The 15,507-nt window shown below is 50.0% G+C and overlaps 1 protein-coding gene across 4 annotated transcripts in view; it reads right to left on the bottom strand.

Moving 5' to 3' along the window:
* Positions 1-15,507, bottom strand: part of LOC126532981 (uncharacterized) — an 88,255-nt gene that overhangs the window by 34,236 nt on the left and 38,512 nt on the right. For all 4 annotated transcript variants that reach the window (XR_011895885.1, XM_050180163.3, XM_055071656.2 and 1 more), the window contains exon 3: positions 4,764-4,892. Coding sequence is in view for 3 of the 4 variants with exons in the window: in XM_050180163.3 (XP_050036120.1) it covers positions 4,764-4,892 (129 nt within the window). In the remaining variant the exon portion in view is untranslated. The remainder of the gene's footprint in view (positions 1-4,763; positions 4,893-15,507) is intronic.

Genomic DNA, 15,507 nt, shown 5'->3' with positions numbered 1-15,507 from the left:
ACACGCACTAGTTAAAAAAAGACGACGCGGTTGACCGCTATGTTCGTACTGCGGTGCGGTCTAAGAGGAAGACAGGCACCCCAGAAACAGGGGGTATCACTGATTTTGGTCATTCTGACCATATTTTTGGCATTTTTGTAGATGTACACACACTTTATGTGGGTAAATAACATGCAACTTAGCATTCTGTTGGCCTCCCCACTGCCTGTGTATGTACGGATGCCTAGCACATGGCACACCATAAAGCAAGACATGCAGTGGTGAAACGTGATATTCACCCTAAGAACTACACCTCATGCCCCATTCGAGTCATGCTTTTTTGTGCATGCTCATACTGTTTTATTAGTTATTCACTTTACACCACAGGTGCAGCGGTTTCGGGCATAGGATGAGCTTGTAAAGCGCTGCCGAAGCTCTTCTTCCAGCCATTTGTCACGCTGAAGAAACCTGTCGATCACAAAAAGCTGTCGATCACAAGATATGACGGCATGCACGCATTGTTTCGGTCTTGTCTCACACGCTGCTTGTTGGGTCGCGAGTCTCGCGTGGGGTGGCTGTCGTGGCGCCTGCCAAATTGTTTCTCGTGGCCACTGCATGATGGCGCCACAATGCATCGCAAAAGGCAGATTGTTGTGGCCTCCACTGTGAAGGACGTCGTACTTTGGGAAGGTCTGATTGTTTTGCTTCAAAAAGAACTGGAATGTTGCTTCGGTGCACCCTCTTTTTAGAGGGTGATCTTGAAGGGGGGAAAAGCGTTTGCCATCTAATCCTTGGGAAGTTCGGCGGCAATGGAGGCCACCCACTACTGAGCCTAACAAGGGGACACTACAAGGTTGTAATAATACCTGCAGACGCAGCTAAAGAGAATACCGCAGCTAAAAATTAATATATATATACATACCCAAGACTGGCCCAAGCACTCAGCATCGACTCAACTCCCAGGATCCCCTTTTCCCCAGACACGGCTAAGTCGCACACAGCTAAACGTGGGTGCATCCAACCCTTGTGTACTTGAGTATGTGGTGTTGCAACACACTAAACGCCTGCCTACGCAGACATCCCTGCGAGGTCGGCCTGTCAGCGGACCTGCTTAGAGAACTTTGTTGACCCGCTATTTCATTGTTCAACCAACGCCTCCTCTAGAAAGATGCCTGCGACGTCGCTCGCTTACCCATTGTAGCCGTCGTGCCTTGAGTTGCGGTCGGTTGTCAAGAGATGGCGCCACCTACTTTCCTATCTCCGCCAAGGGGGGTGGGGTGGTGTGGTGGCGCGGTGGTAGCGGCAGCCGCGCTGCCATGCGGTGATGTGCACATGTGTTGCAACCGACCACCGCAACGATCACTAGCTACCACCTCAAGTGGAAAGGAGAAAAAGGGGAAAGGTAAGGGCAGTAGGTTTTCAGCACATGCGGCAGGCATCTTTTTAAAGGAGGCGTTGGTTCAACACACCGCGATCATAAGCGGTGAATCAACCCCCAGTAATATGGAAAAAGTTTTAAGCCAGACACGCCTATGGAAAGTGAAGTGGAAACCTACTGTTGACATCTACCTTGATTGAAATTTCTACTCCCGAAATCTACCTCGATATAACAAACTTCGATAGAAAATAATTCTCGATAAGATTTTGTCCATAGAGCATGATCTATTTAGAACCACAATATAACAAAGTGTGTTTACACACAATTTCAATATACCGAAATTTTAGTGTCGCCACGAAGGAGCACCAAGACAATAAATAGAAATTTTGGTGGACGCTGATGGTGAAACAGTTTAATTACATGTGACTGCTTGCGAACACACCTCTCAAATCATGTGCCGCAACCATCAGAGCAGAGCAGCATCATACTTCGTATAAAGTCCATGTGCAATAAGATCTTATCGTGCTCTGTGTGCTGTATGCTTTAGATGGGTGTGAAAATGTGTGAGGCTGAGCCTAGAAGGATGGTGGCTTTATGAGCACCGTCTTGTAGCACAAGCAAGGGGAAAAGGGAGAGAAATGGGAGGGGGGGGGGCAGGTTGACATGTGACTGCACACACAGCCTGTACACCCTGTTTTAGAGGTAAGCTGCTGCATGTGAAAAGTGCTGAGAAGGCGTGGCATCGTGTGAGCTGTGTTCCCACGCGCTCAGTACTGGAGGTTGCATAATCTTGAAGCATTCACTCCCCGCTGCCGGAACTTTTCATGATAGAGTCATACCACTGAGGCCAACACTATCATTCAAGGGGGCTGAGTGGACTGTTAAGAATGGCCATACGGGGTGGCAACGTGCCAGCTTTCAGCCCGCTGCACGTGTCCCAAGCCCACCAGTCGGGGCGCCCTTCCGAGAGCTGCGGTCGGCAGGCAGCCACGTGGCGCGCGATCAACTCCGGAAATTGGTACTTGGCCGAGCCACCCGGGACAAAGCAGTTCTACGAAGCCCTCTGACGTCGGCACTGAAAGCTGGGCGGTACCGAGAACTGCGGATGACCGGCAGCCACGTGGCGCGCGATCAACTCAGGAAATTGGTACTTGGCCGCACCACCCGAGACGGAGCACAGTTCTACGAAGCCCTCGGTCGTCGACTCCGGAGCCTTTGTGTGTATGGGTTCGCACCTGTGTGCCTTTGTGTGTGTGAGCCATAGTGCGGGGCGGCGGCGAGTTTACAATGCTTGGACGAACCTTCCCGACCATTCCTGCTCCGACCCACCTCATCCTCCAAAAAGGCGGGTCATCTTGAATGACGTCGAACTATGACGTCGAGCAAGAGCTTATAAGCAGCGTTTGCCGTCTGCTAGGGTGTGCTCGTGTCATGCTCGTTGTCGGGAGCTGAGTGCTCCTTGTCATGCTAGAAATGAACTAGTGAGCTGTGTGCTCGTAAACTGTTTGCTGTATGTTAGTTTTGCGGGCTCCATATGGGAGTCGCCCAAGACTGCCAATGTATGTCCTGTTCAAAATGTAAATACTGCCAGTAAATCCTAGTTCCTCCCAAGCTCCATCCCTACGACTACGACCGCTCCAATCTAATAGGACGCAAAAGCGTGGCTGGCTTCACATCATACCACCCATGCAAAAATACCTTCGACACGGCATGAAACTACCTTTCGACACCAAATCTCAAATTCAACATATTGAATTTCTTTCTCATTCAAATTTCTTTTTCCATAGCTCGTTAATTTGAAAATTTTCGCAGCCCCTTTCGTGTAAGAAAAATCCATCGGTGTCTGTATTTATTTCTATAAAAGGTTCAATTTCAATGTATCAAGACTTAACTGTACTCATGTCTATGACCCTAAGGGTTAACTGGTAAGAAAGAAGCATAACTGTACCATAACTGTGTTGCGCCATTTTTTTTTTTCTAAACTGCAAACGGTGCTGGGAAACTGTACGAAATGAGGTTGTATCAATGAGGTTCCACTGTATTATATGCCGCTCTGAATACCACTACTTTGTGAGCAGCACATTTACAAAACCCTTGCAAAACAATGTAAAAATATCCTGTACACTGTAAACTCAGATATCAAATTTGTTCACTTGTGATGCTGTAACAGATGCAGTTTACCAAACTGCAATACCTGTTTTTGTTGAAGAGTGTTCAATTTGTAAACTTTTTGATTCAATTTTATTGAAAGATATTAATTTTGGGATATATTTGTAAAAAATTACAGGCCCTAAATCAAAATTCTGCTTCCTAGGGTTACTACAATTTAACTTTTTCTCTCAAGTGCAAAAAATTTCATTCAAATTGGCCCAGCAGTTGTGTCACAAAAGCATTGCTGTTTTTCATGTTGTACATATCTGAATAGGCAAATGCGAGTTGGCCCAGAGTTGAACCTTCCTTTTAAAGAAGGACACTTGTAGCACTGCGAGGATGTGTAGGTGACACCGTGATGATCGCATCTGCACTCGTGTAAGCAAAGAGAAGGGCGTAAATTTTAATGAAAGCCTGGGTGGCCTTTTTCTCCTTGGAGTATACACTCTCCCTGCCGTAGGGTTGAGAGTACATGCATGGTGCTTGCACATTACGCGTGTAGCACCTGCAGCTTACAAATAGACAGCAGACGCATCGCTGCTGTATCTTGACCAGACACAGCTGTGTTATGACACAACTTGCAGAAAGCACCTCCTGGGGCAGAGCTATTCATTTCACCTTCCCTCTGCCTATATGCCGCCATTATTGATGAGAATGTTAGAAAATATGGGCCCCGAGTCACCACCAGCCCCAGGCATCTGCAACTCACGCTTGGGTAGGCATGCGAGACTTCTTCCATCAGACCACTTATAAGCTTGCCTTGAGGCCCCATGTATAAGAATCTAGACAAGGTGGGAGGTTGCCACCAACCAGATGGATACACTGGGCATCGGAGCTCGCTCATTTCGAGCACAAGTCATTGCTGGTCCTGATGTTCTGTGCGACAGTCAAGCTGGGTTCGTACATGCATGTTTGTTAAACGCAGTCAAGGACAAGCTCAACTAATTATTTTCCTGCAATGCTATGAACGAGCTGGCTTCTTACGAGTGGTCTCGTAGATGACAGCACACAATCCGTGGAGCAATGCAAGCAAAAGTGAGTTTATTCTGGCGTAGGAAGTAAAACATGTTGACAAATGGGTCCTTAAAAATAATTAGGCCATTTTTAGTCAGAATTAGGGATACGAGAGCGGCATAAAGGGATTAAGCCCCACAGTCTGATATCCAGAGTTTGAAACCGGCCTTTGAAAATGGATATAAATGAACTCTGCTCGCGTGCATCTTTAAAACATTACGTACTTCCCTGCACAGCTCACCTGGAGAGGAGCGGCCTGGCTGCCACCGCTTTTTCTTGGACAGAACCAGCAGCACGACAGAACCGAGCACTGTGGCCGAGCCAGCCACCAAAACTACAGCCAGGGGCCAGGCCTTGTCTCCTTCGCCACCTGCATGATCGGTACAATGCCCAGAACCAAGAGAGCAATCTGTTCATATCTTCTGACTGCCACTGCCATTACTCAGCAGTCTGCATTTTTGCGCATGTAGAGTAAAGGCTCAATAAAACATCATAGATACAACAAATTATCAGGTATGAAAAAAAAGTGAATCTAAAATTTAGTTCTTGAGCCTTTATTTTGATTGGTATTCTGCTGCCATGGTGCAAATTTTGCGACAGTATCAGTTAAAGCAAAGAAAACACAAAGAAATCCTGGTAATTCAAAATATCTTATTTCGAATTGACAGATAATTCAAACTGACCGGTTGGCCATCATTATCATCATCATTTATTGTTCAGGCCCCATGCACAATGGGGGAGCATGTACACCAGCAATCACAGCAGTTATGAAAACAACAAAAAAGGAGACAATATATATAAACATGTCAGGGGCGCAAACTGTATGGTCGCTGAAGGCACAGCGAACGTAAGGCATGGCAGAGGTGTGAGTAATTATTTCTGGAAATAGGCTTTCAGTAGGGGATTAATATTTTGCGGATCAGACTCATTAACTCCCGATTCTGGCAGCTATATCCACTGATGGGCAAGAACAATTTATTAAATGTGATGGTAGTACCATGTAGGCCGATGTACACTAGTGGGATGTTGCGCCAACTGAGAAATGAATCCTGTCCGGCTAGCAAGTGTCTTAGCAAGTGGTTGGCAAGCCACGCAGCCTGCTCTTTGTATCTTCCCTGTCACCGGTGGTGATGCTGTGGTGGACGATGACGAGGTGGAGGCTGCTATTAGATTCGTCGGCCGATCCCACCGCTGTCAAACAGATGTAGGAGTCGTCGGACGATCTCGCCGCTGCCACCATTTGAAGGAGTTGAAGGTCGTAGAGAGGAATTCGGTGAACAGGATTTATTTACAGGATTTACATTTAAAACAAGACATACATCGACAGTCTAGCGTGACTCCCAAATGGAGCCCGCAAGACGACGCATACAGCAAACAGCTTACGAGCACACAGCTCACTACGACGAGCACGACAACGAGCACACTCTAGCAGTCGACAATCGCTGCTTATAAGCTCTCCCCCCCCCTCCCTGATTCCAAGCGAACGGAAACGTTCGTCCAGTCATCGTTCGACGTCACCGTTCGACGTCACCGAAGATGACCCGCCCTTTTGGAGGAGGCGGGCTCACATGCTCGTGTTGCACACACACACAGGTGTAAAGGTCCGAAGCCGACGTCAGAGGGCTTCGTAGAGCTCGGCTCCGTCAAGGGTGGCACTGCCGAGTACCACATTCCTGAGCTGACCCCGCGCCACGTGGCTGCCGGTTATGCGCAGTTCTCTGAAGTGCGCCCCGTCTGGTTGGATTGGAACACGTGCAGCAGGCTGAAATTGCTGGCACGTTGCCACCCCGAACGGCCATTCCTAACACTGCGCAAAAATGTTGCAATAAGCACATTGCCACATCACCCCCAACATGGAGTGGAAAGTCCTCAGGGCTTGTAAAAATTCGTGAAGCGTACCCAACGTCCTTGACGTGTAGTAACTGGAGCGGGCTACAATGTTGGGTGTTGTGGCTGGACACCTGAGGGTGCACTGGGGTTCCCTGGTTCGTCAGATGTATGCTGGATTCAGCTGGTCAATAGAAACCCGGATGTCCGTCACGTTCATGTGCATGGTGGAATTTTTGTCATCGCTATGAACAACCCAGTAGGGTCCGCTATAAGGTGCTGGAAAGGCCTGCGGGCTGTGTCGACGTGGAGGAAAGCATGTGTGCGTGTTTCCCACTCCTTAAAAACGAAAGGCATAGGCTTGCAGTGATGTGCTGAAGGTGACGGGTGGAAGCCGGTGATGGTGCATCAGAGCCGGGCAATGAAATCAGTGGGATCTGGTGTGGCAGTGTTGAATGGTAGCACGGCAAGAAATTCGCCTGGGAGAGGAAGTGGTTCCCCGTAAACAAGCTCTGCGGGCTTGAAGGTGGTGCAAAGACCTAGTGCGACAGCTGGAATAGCCTCGACCCAGGCTGAGTTCGGGCGACATATGACGGTTGCTTTGAATTGTCGGTGGAAGCACCCGGTCAACCCACTGGCACAGGTGCGGTAAGTGGTGGTCCTCAAGTGCTCAAACCCGATGGTGAGTTGCTGAAAAGTTGCGATTCAAACTGTCGTCCTTGATCAGTTGTGACGCCGCGAGGGGAGATCCAGCTGGTGAAGAAGGCCGAGGCGATGTCTTCCGCGGTGATTCTCTCGAGGGGCAATGCCTCAGGTCAGTGAGTACATTGATCTACGGCTGTGAGGCAGCAGCGATAAGGTCCGGCTGGGGGTGGAGGGGAACAGTCCTATGACATCAACGTGGTGTTGAAACTGACCAGAAGGCTGAGGGAATGCTCCAAGCAGTGAAATAACATGCCTGGTAACCTTGGTGGGTTGGCATTGAAGGCAGGAGCGTGCCCAGGTGCGGTAGTCATGCTGCATCGAGGGACAGACGTAGCGGTAAGCCACAAGATGTGTAGAGATGCGGATGCCGGGATGGCTCAGGTTGTGCCGCTGGTTGAAGAGGCCACGGCGATGAGATGGGGGCACGTATGGTCTAGTTTGGCCCGTGGACATGTCACAGTGGATAGCGGTTGTTGACCCAGGTATGGGGACTTGTTGCAGCTGTAGCAAGGACTTGCCCTTAAGGAGTTCCTGCAGTTCAGTGTCCGTTGTTTGAGCACCAGTGAGGACGTCAGCTGTTATCGGCAGAGAGCATGATACCTGACACACATGAAAGTCCGTCGGCAACCACGTTACCTTTCCCGCTGACATGCTGGACGTCAGTGGTAAACTTGGCAACTAACAAGAGCTGGTTCTGGCTGGACCGGCAAAAGTTTGTCACGGCGTTGAGAAAAGGCTTAGGTTAGAGGTTTGTGGTCGGTATAAATGGTGCAGTGCTGTGCTTCAAGAATCTGGCAGAAGTGCTGAAGTGCTTTGTATATGGCGAGAAGCTCTCTGAAGTAAGCTGGCCAGTTCCTTTGGGCGGGAGTCGTAGTTGGTGGAGCTGGTTGTGGAAAGGGACACCTTCCGAGTGGAGAGTTTCTTGGGGAAGAAAGCCAAGGGACGCCAGGTGGTGTCTACGCATTGTATAAGGGAGGCGCCAACAACAAAGCTGGAGGCGCCTGTGAAGAGTCCTAAGGGAGCATCTGGCACGGGATGAGATAGAAGTGTGGTGTTGCACAGAGCCACTTTGCATTCTTCAAGAAGTTTCCCTAAAGCTGATGTCCTGGTGACAGGTTGGTTTCCTCGTAGACCAGCCAAGGCATCATGGAGAGGAGCCTGGTAGTCAGCTGCGTGCAGCAAGAAGCGCCTGTAGAAGTTAAGCATGCCGAGCAAACGGTGGAGGTTTTTAGCAGTGGAGCATTGAGGATAATTTTGCAGGTCTAAGATGCAGTGAGACAACAGTCTAATTCCTCTGATGAAATTTCATGGTCGAGGAAGGTGACGATGGGGGCGTCGAGAGTGCTCTTTTGGGCATTCACGAGTAGGTCTTGTTAATCAAGGCACTGGAAAACTAGATGAAGGTGTCCGTGGTGTCCTTCGGCGTTTCAGAAGACGACCAATATATCATCAAGATAGACAAAGAAGTCAAGACTGCGGACGACTTCGTCGATGAAACGTTTGTCCAGCGTTCCTCAGGGCAAAGCTCATGAAGGGAAACCTTAACAAGCCAAAGGAGGTAATGATTGCGGTTTTTTGGATGTCTTCCGGATTGACGGTTATCTGCATGTAGGCCTTCACCAAGCCTAGCATAGAGAAGATGTGGCAGCGATGTATGCGATGGGCGAAGTCCTGCATGTGGTGGATGGGATGTATGCGGCTGTCGGGGATGGTATGGGCATTGAGAGTGCAGTAGTCCCCACAGGGTCGCCAGCCTTTGGTCTTCTTCGGGACAAGGTGAAGCGGCCAGGCCCCTAGGCCGTTGGAGCAGCGGGCGATTCCTTCGCGGAGTATGGCTTACAGGCGCGGCAGAAAACCAGAGGGCCCGGAGTGGTCCGGATGTAGTGTACAGTTGTGTGTTGCACATCCCATGGCAGCCCGCTGAGACATGTAAAACCGGAAAATTCTGCAAGGATGATGTGGCACAGTGAAGGATTCTCCACACTGAGTATGTTTATGCTAGGCTGGTGGACGGTGTTGTGCTTGCTTGGGGAAGTAAGTCCCATTGTCGCGACGATGAGTTGGTCATGGTGGCAGTCCTGGAGGAGGTTGTGGTGTGCCAAGAAGTCTGAGCTAGCTCGATGATTGGCTCGATGACATCGGCGAGAACGAAATTCCAATGGAGGTCATGGCATAGGGTTTTTAGTAGGACATGCAGATGGAGCGAGCCGTAGGTCTTGATGGTGGACCGGTTCACCGCGGTGAGCTCAAAAGACGTAGATAGACAGGGACCTTGAAGATAAGCTCGTGGATAGCAGCAAATGTCGGAGCCGCAGTTGACAAGGAACCACTGCCTTGTGATTTGATCGGTCACAAAGATGCGGCGGCCTCCAGGTTGGCAGCCCACAGCCACATCTACGAGCTGCCGTTGGCGTTTCCCTTATGTCCAGTGGAGCAGGGTGGTCAACATTGTTGGGCTCTGTCCCCGAAGTGTTAACGCTAGTAGCGTCGGCCAGTGTCACCAGGCTGCTGCGATCAGCCAGTGTTAGGGTCACGGCTCTGTGAGCAGTAGCGGGGGCGCGTCGTTGGGCGTTGATCAAGGTGCTGTTGAATGGAGCTGAGCTGTTGGGTGATACCGTCGATTTGGTGCGCAAGTTCTCTGGTATCTAATAGAGCAGCGACAGCCTGGATGGTGGGAGACAGCGGCGGCAAAGAGGCCTCAATGACGCGATCAGCGGTCTCGGAAAGTTGGTCTAGAGGAGCGTAAGCTGAGCCTGCAGAATGACCTGGATGTCTGGTGGCAGTCATTGAAGCCATAGTGTTCGCAGGAGAGAATCGTGGAATTGCGTGTTGCCCATGAGAGCATGCACGTGGCGGAGGAACTGCGAACATTTGCGCTCGGCGAGTTGTGCGGACAGAATAAGTTGCCGCGGTCTTCCGAGAGCAACAGGCGGCAGGCGAGTTCAGTCTTGAGGTGCTAATATAGGTTGGCCGCTGGTAGGTTGGCGAGGATATCCTGGACCTCATTGGCATAACGGCTGTCTAGGTGGGCAATGACGTAATTGTAGCGCATTCGTTGTGGGTGATGCGCACTAGGGAGAACTGGGCCTCGACTTGTGCGAACCATACCTCAGGCGAGTCCACTCAAAACGGCGGGACCTTGATGGCAACATGGCAGATACTAAGCGGAGCAGTGTCTGGGATGCTGACTGCAAGGGTTCTGACGTCTTCAGCCGAGCCGGTAGGCGCGGCCGGTGTTGTGTTGGTGTCGCCAGGATGCTGTTGCACGGGATCATCGAGTCGGTGCTGCTGCTCCTGAAGCTGCTGCTGTTGCTTTTGGGTCATCTCCTGTTGGGTCTGAAGCTACCTCTGGAGTAGTTGTATCTGTTGTTGAAGGGCCTCCTGGTCATCCACGGCAAAGCATTATGGCTGTCGCCTAGGTCACCATTGTGGGATGTTGCGTCAACTGAGGAACGCATCCCAACATAGAAAAAGCGCAGCAGTAGCAGGTGATCATAACAGCACTTCGAGTGTCTGCTTAGCAAGTGTCTTTTTCAAGTCACCCAGCCTGCTTTTTGTATCCTCCCTGTCACAGGCGGTGATGCTGCGGTGGCGGTGTTTGTTATCGGCGATGCACTGCAGCTTGCAGCTGGACATGTTGGACACGTTCAACATGGGGTCATTTCTCATGCACCTAGCACCACCCAGTGCTTAGTCCAGACACTGCAACTTTTAGAATTGGTACAAACTTTCCCGCTCTGGTGATGTGATTTTTAACCCTTTCGCTGTCACGGACGTACAGGTACGTCATCGCGCTTCCCCCCCACAGTGTCACTGACGTACTGGTACGTTCTCTATCGCGCGCTCAAAATTTCGCGCCTGAGCGCAAAGCTGGCGCTCCCGGACTTGTCCACGCCATCTGTTGGCTCTTCCTACAAGTTCGTATTTTCGCCACGACCTGTGTTAATACATGTATTGAAGAGTACGGTGCGACTGCCACTCCCCACTTTCTCTTTGCTGAGTGGCGCGGTGGCTCCGCGTTCGCTGGATCATGCGCCGCACGCATGTGGTTATGGGTTCAAGGGTTGTTCTGCCATCTCCGCTGGTTTGAAGGTTTTTATTTTTCTTCTGTTGGTGCGTCTGCTACGCCGCGTCAAGTTCAGGCTCACGTGCCGTTGCCTCTCCGAAAAGAGTGACTCGATTGCTGCTTTCGCTCTCTCGCCGAACCCTCGCTTCCGACTTGCAGCAGTAAACGTAAAGCCCTTCGAACTTTGTTTAGCCTTTTTCCATCTCCCTCTGTCTTCTTGATCACGCAACGTCCCATTTCTCTCCGTTGTGCGGGCGACTGAAAGCGCATCCTCCCAGCACGCGGTTACTTTCGGATGGCTGAGCGCGCGGGACCTTCGTCTGCTCATTGGTGCGGTGGCTCAATTCCGATTTAGAATACGAGCCGAACTCAGATTCGGACTCGGACAGAGTCGCATGCGAGGAAGAGGGTTCCGCATTGTCAGATTCGGATGTTGAACGGATCTTATAGTCAGGCTGATGATGATGTTTACTAACAGCAGCTGCAGAACACTGAAATGTGCATATAGCATTGACTACGTTATTTGTATACCAATCATAATCAAAAATAAATTGCCATGTTCATTCCCTGTTATGCTCGTTCCCGGAAACCAAGCCGACACTGGGGGTGCGTCACGGCCAGAAAGGTCCGACAGCGAAAGGGTTAACAAACCTTTTTGCAAACTAATGTGCGTGTGTTGTAGCGAAAAAGTTCATGGCTGCCGTGATCGAGATAAAAAAAAATGCTGCTCGTGATTACGCTGCACTTACATTAAATTTTTGCTATCAAAAGAACCGAAGCAAATCAAATGTCAAATCACGTCGTCAGCTTTGTTATCTGACAGTGTTGAGCAGTGATAATTACACGAAAATAACACCAGCTGTTCACTAGCAAGCTTTGGTTTGAAGTCCGGTATTTTTCTTCCACCAAAACAAATTTCTGAAGATCCACCACATGTCGAACATGTGAACCTGGCATTTCCAGCCAATTTCCAAGAGCATCGGTTTCGCTTTTCTGTCCCAGTGAAGGGCACATTCAGTGCTCCCATGGTGGTAGCGTCCCGCGTGAGTGTGCCATGAGAAGAGCGTCCCGCTTGCAACTATGCTGCACCCGTACCTGAATTAAGAGATGAAGACTCGAGCGCAAGTTCGGAAATGACAGCACCTCAGAGTCAAGCTCTGAAGGCGACAATGTTTTGAGTCAGCCTGCAACATCCGCAGCTGTTCACCGGTGAGTTTCGTTTACAGCCTTGAGCGGCCTCCTTCATCATGCGCACTTATCTACCTATCTCTGTGCATGAGCTGAGAGCTATACCGGTTATCTGCAGGGTCTGTACTTCGGTTGGTCAGGATGTGCAGCCACCGGCTGCAAAGAAAATTCAGTTTACGCCAAGAAGGCCACCCAGAGCATATCTCGACCCAGCACTACGGAGCAGTGCAAGACAGTTTACGACGGCGTAGGATATCTTTGCGCTCTTCTTTAGAGCGGACTTGATAAAGGCCCTCTGTAAAAGTACAAACAAATATGTTTGGATAGATATCCTGGAGTTGCACTGCTATGCTGAGAGAGATGGGCCCTGGAAAGAGGTGACTCCAGACAAGTTATTGAAGTTCACTGGACTTGTAATTTATATGGGCATTGCATACATGCCGCACATCCATATACTATACTGGAATGCTAGTAGGCTTCTTTCAGGGCTTCTTCCATTAAATATTATGCCAAGACGGTTTTCAGCACTGCTGCGCTTCCCAAGTGCGACTGATCCGGAGGCAACCACTGTAGCTTTGTGCAGCAAGCTGCACCAGATATTATGGCTTCTGCCACATGTGAATACATAAGCAGAACATTTTCAGCCTGCACGGAACCTCTATGTGAACGAAGGATTATTGAAATCAAAAGGCAGATCAGGTATTAGGCAATACGTAATGAACAAAATTGTAGAGTGAGGTCATAAATTGTAGGTACTTGTTGAATCACAAAGTGGCTATTTTGTTCAATTTTATCTGTATGCAGGCAAACTTCAACCAGCTATTGGCAGTGGATCAGCATTTGATGTGGTTACGCAGCTGTGCAACAAACACCTTGATCGAAAATATCTCCTCTACATGGATAAAATTTACACATCTGCGTCTCTTGTCATTCACCTGCTAGAGCACAAAACCCTCACTTGTGGCCCAACACACAAAGATCTTCAGGAATTTCCATTTGAAGTGAACGATGCCATGTAGGAAAAAAGGCAAAGAGAGGTGATGGGCAGTGGAAGGACAAGAGAATTGTCCACATGATGTCTACAGTGCACACTGCCGACAACATGCTGCAGCCACAAGAGAAGAGAAAAGAGGTGGCGTGTGGAGTATAATTCCAATTGACTATTACACTGGGAAGCTTGGTGTGGATAAATTCGATCAGCTCATTGCATCCTGCAACATTTTGATGAAATGCCTAAGGCAGTGCAAAACACTCTTCTTTCATTGCAGTGACATTGCAGTTGTGAACAGTTTCATAATATTGTTATGGAGATATTGGGAGTATAGAAAGAGTGTATTTACAATATATATACAAAATGAGTCAGAGTAGTTAAGATGGCTGACCACCAACAACACGCAGCAGCCAGCGTCCCACGATCTTCTTCCTCTCTCTTCTTTCATCCTTCCATAACAGGACCCCCGGTTGGTGAAGCGCCATCTCGGCTCATTGTAGGCAAAGAATTGCGAGCGAAGTATGGCTTCAGCCGAGAAATGTGTACGACGTCAATAGGCGTCGGACTTTAGATACATCCAACTGTAGCGGCGAAATCTCGTAATTTACATCGATAACTTGACAGAGGACTTCATAAGGCTCTGTGTAGCGAGAAAGAAGGTTTTGGGGGAGGCCAACCAGACGACATGGTGACCAAAGGAGCATCCAAGCACCAGGTGCGAACTTAACATCACAATGGCGCCGGTCATAACGCTCTTTCTGTATATGCTGCAAGGCTAATAAATCAGATTGGGCGACTTGATGTGCCCTGTGAGCGCGATCGATGACTTCACAGGCGTACCGAGTTGCAACGCGTGGCACAGAAGGGAGGATGGTGTCAAATGGCAATGTGGGGTCACGACCATACAAAAGATAAAAGGGTGAATATCCTGCGGTGTCATGTCGGGACGAGTTGTACGCTGTGGGGCTCCACTCTGCTTGAGCCTAGGGCTGAAGGCAAGCTCCGGATCTAGCCCCATGCAGTCACTTTGTGGTACTCCCCAACCCGTAGCGCGGGAATCGCGGCTACGTCGGGTTTGAACGAATAAGGCAACCGGCGGCGTCAACTGTAATAACGTTTATTGCTACCAGCAGTAAACAACACTGGCAGAGGGGCGTCCTCTCTGTAATAAGTAATAATAGGCTGGCCTCGTTGCCCGGGATAGTGAGGCAAACGAGGTCACTCACGGGTTGCGGCAGGTACTCCAGTCCGGCAGGTTAGGGGTCCGGCGTCAGAAAGAGGGGGTCCTCCCCCGGTGGCATTGTTTTGTAACTTTTTACCTGGGTAAGGGAAATGTGCTCCTCGCCTGTCAGCTACCTGCCCGTGAGTCGGGGAGGAAGGGTGTGCGCGCGTCGCGAGAGCAAGGGAGAAGCGGGAGAGGGCACAGTGCGCCTCTCCCGTGTCTATGCCGGCTCTCAACGCGACGACGCGGGGGAAGATGGGCACGTGTGCTCCCCCACAATGCGAACGTCACGCAGGCCAGCGTGGCGTCCCAGTCACGGTGATCGTTGAAGACGTACATCGACAGCATCTCTGCGATTGATTGGTTGAGATGTTCCGTAAGACCGTTCGTTTGTGGGTGGTAGGCAGTAAACAGCTTGTGCTCAGTAGCACAAGAACGGAGGAGGTCGTCGACAATTCGAGACAAGAACGAGCGGCCGTGGTCTATAAGTAACTGTCGAGGTGCACCGTGGTGGAAAATGACATCGTGGAGGAGAAAATCAGCGACGTCTGTTGGGGAACTAGTTGGCGACGCCTTTGTTATTGCGTAGCGTGTCGCGTAATCAGTAGCGACGGGGATCCACTTATTCCCTGTGGTCGTCGTCGGAAAAGGGCCAAGCAGGTCAAGGCCTATGCGAAAAAACAGTTCAGAGGGAACTTCAATTGGATGGAGTAGTCCGACAGGTGGCAGGAGAGGTTTCTTCCGGCGCTCACACAGCTCACAAGCTGCTACAAAACGACGCATAGAGCAGTAAAGACCCGGCCAGAAGAACCGGTGTTGTACGCAATCGTATGTACGCAAAACTCCAAGGTGTCCCGCCATTGGTGCATCGTGAAGTTGTTCGAGAATGATGGATTGTAGATGACAAGGGAGGACAAGGAGCAACTCAGGGCCATCAGGGTTCATATTGCGGCGTTATAGGATGCCGTCATGCAGCACGCGCAACG

Source organism: Dermacentor andersoni, chromosome 7 (genome assembly GCF_023375885.2).
Source record: "Dermacentor andersoni chromosome 7, qqDerAnde1_hic_scaffold, whole genome shotgun sequence".
NCBI classification, from domain to species: domain Eukaryota; kingdom Metazoa; phylum Arthropoda; class Arachnida; order Ixodida; family Ixodidae; genus Dermacentor; species Dermacentor andersoni.
Note: the sequence above shows the minus strand (reverse complement) of the source record. Positions and strands in the feature narration are given on the sequence as shown.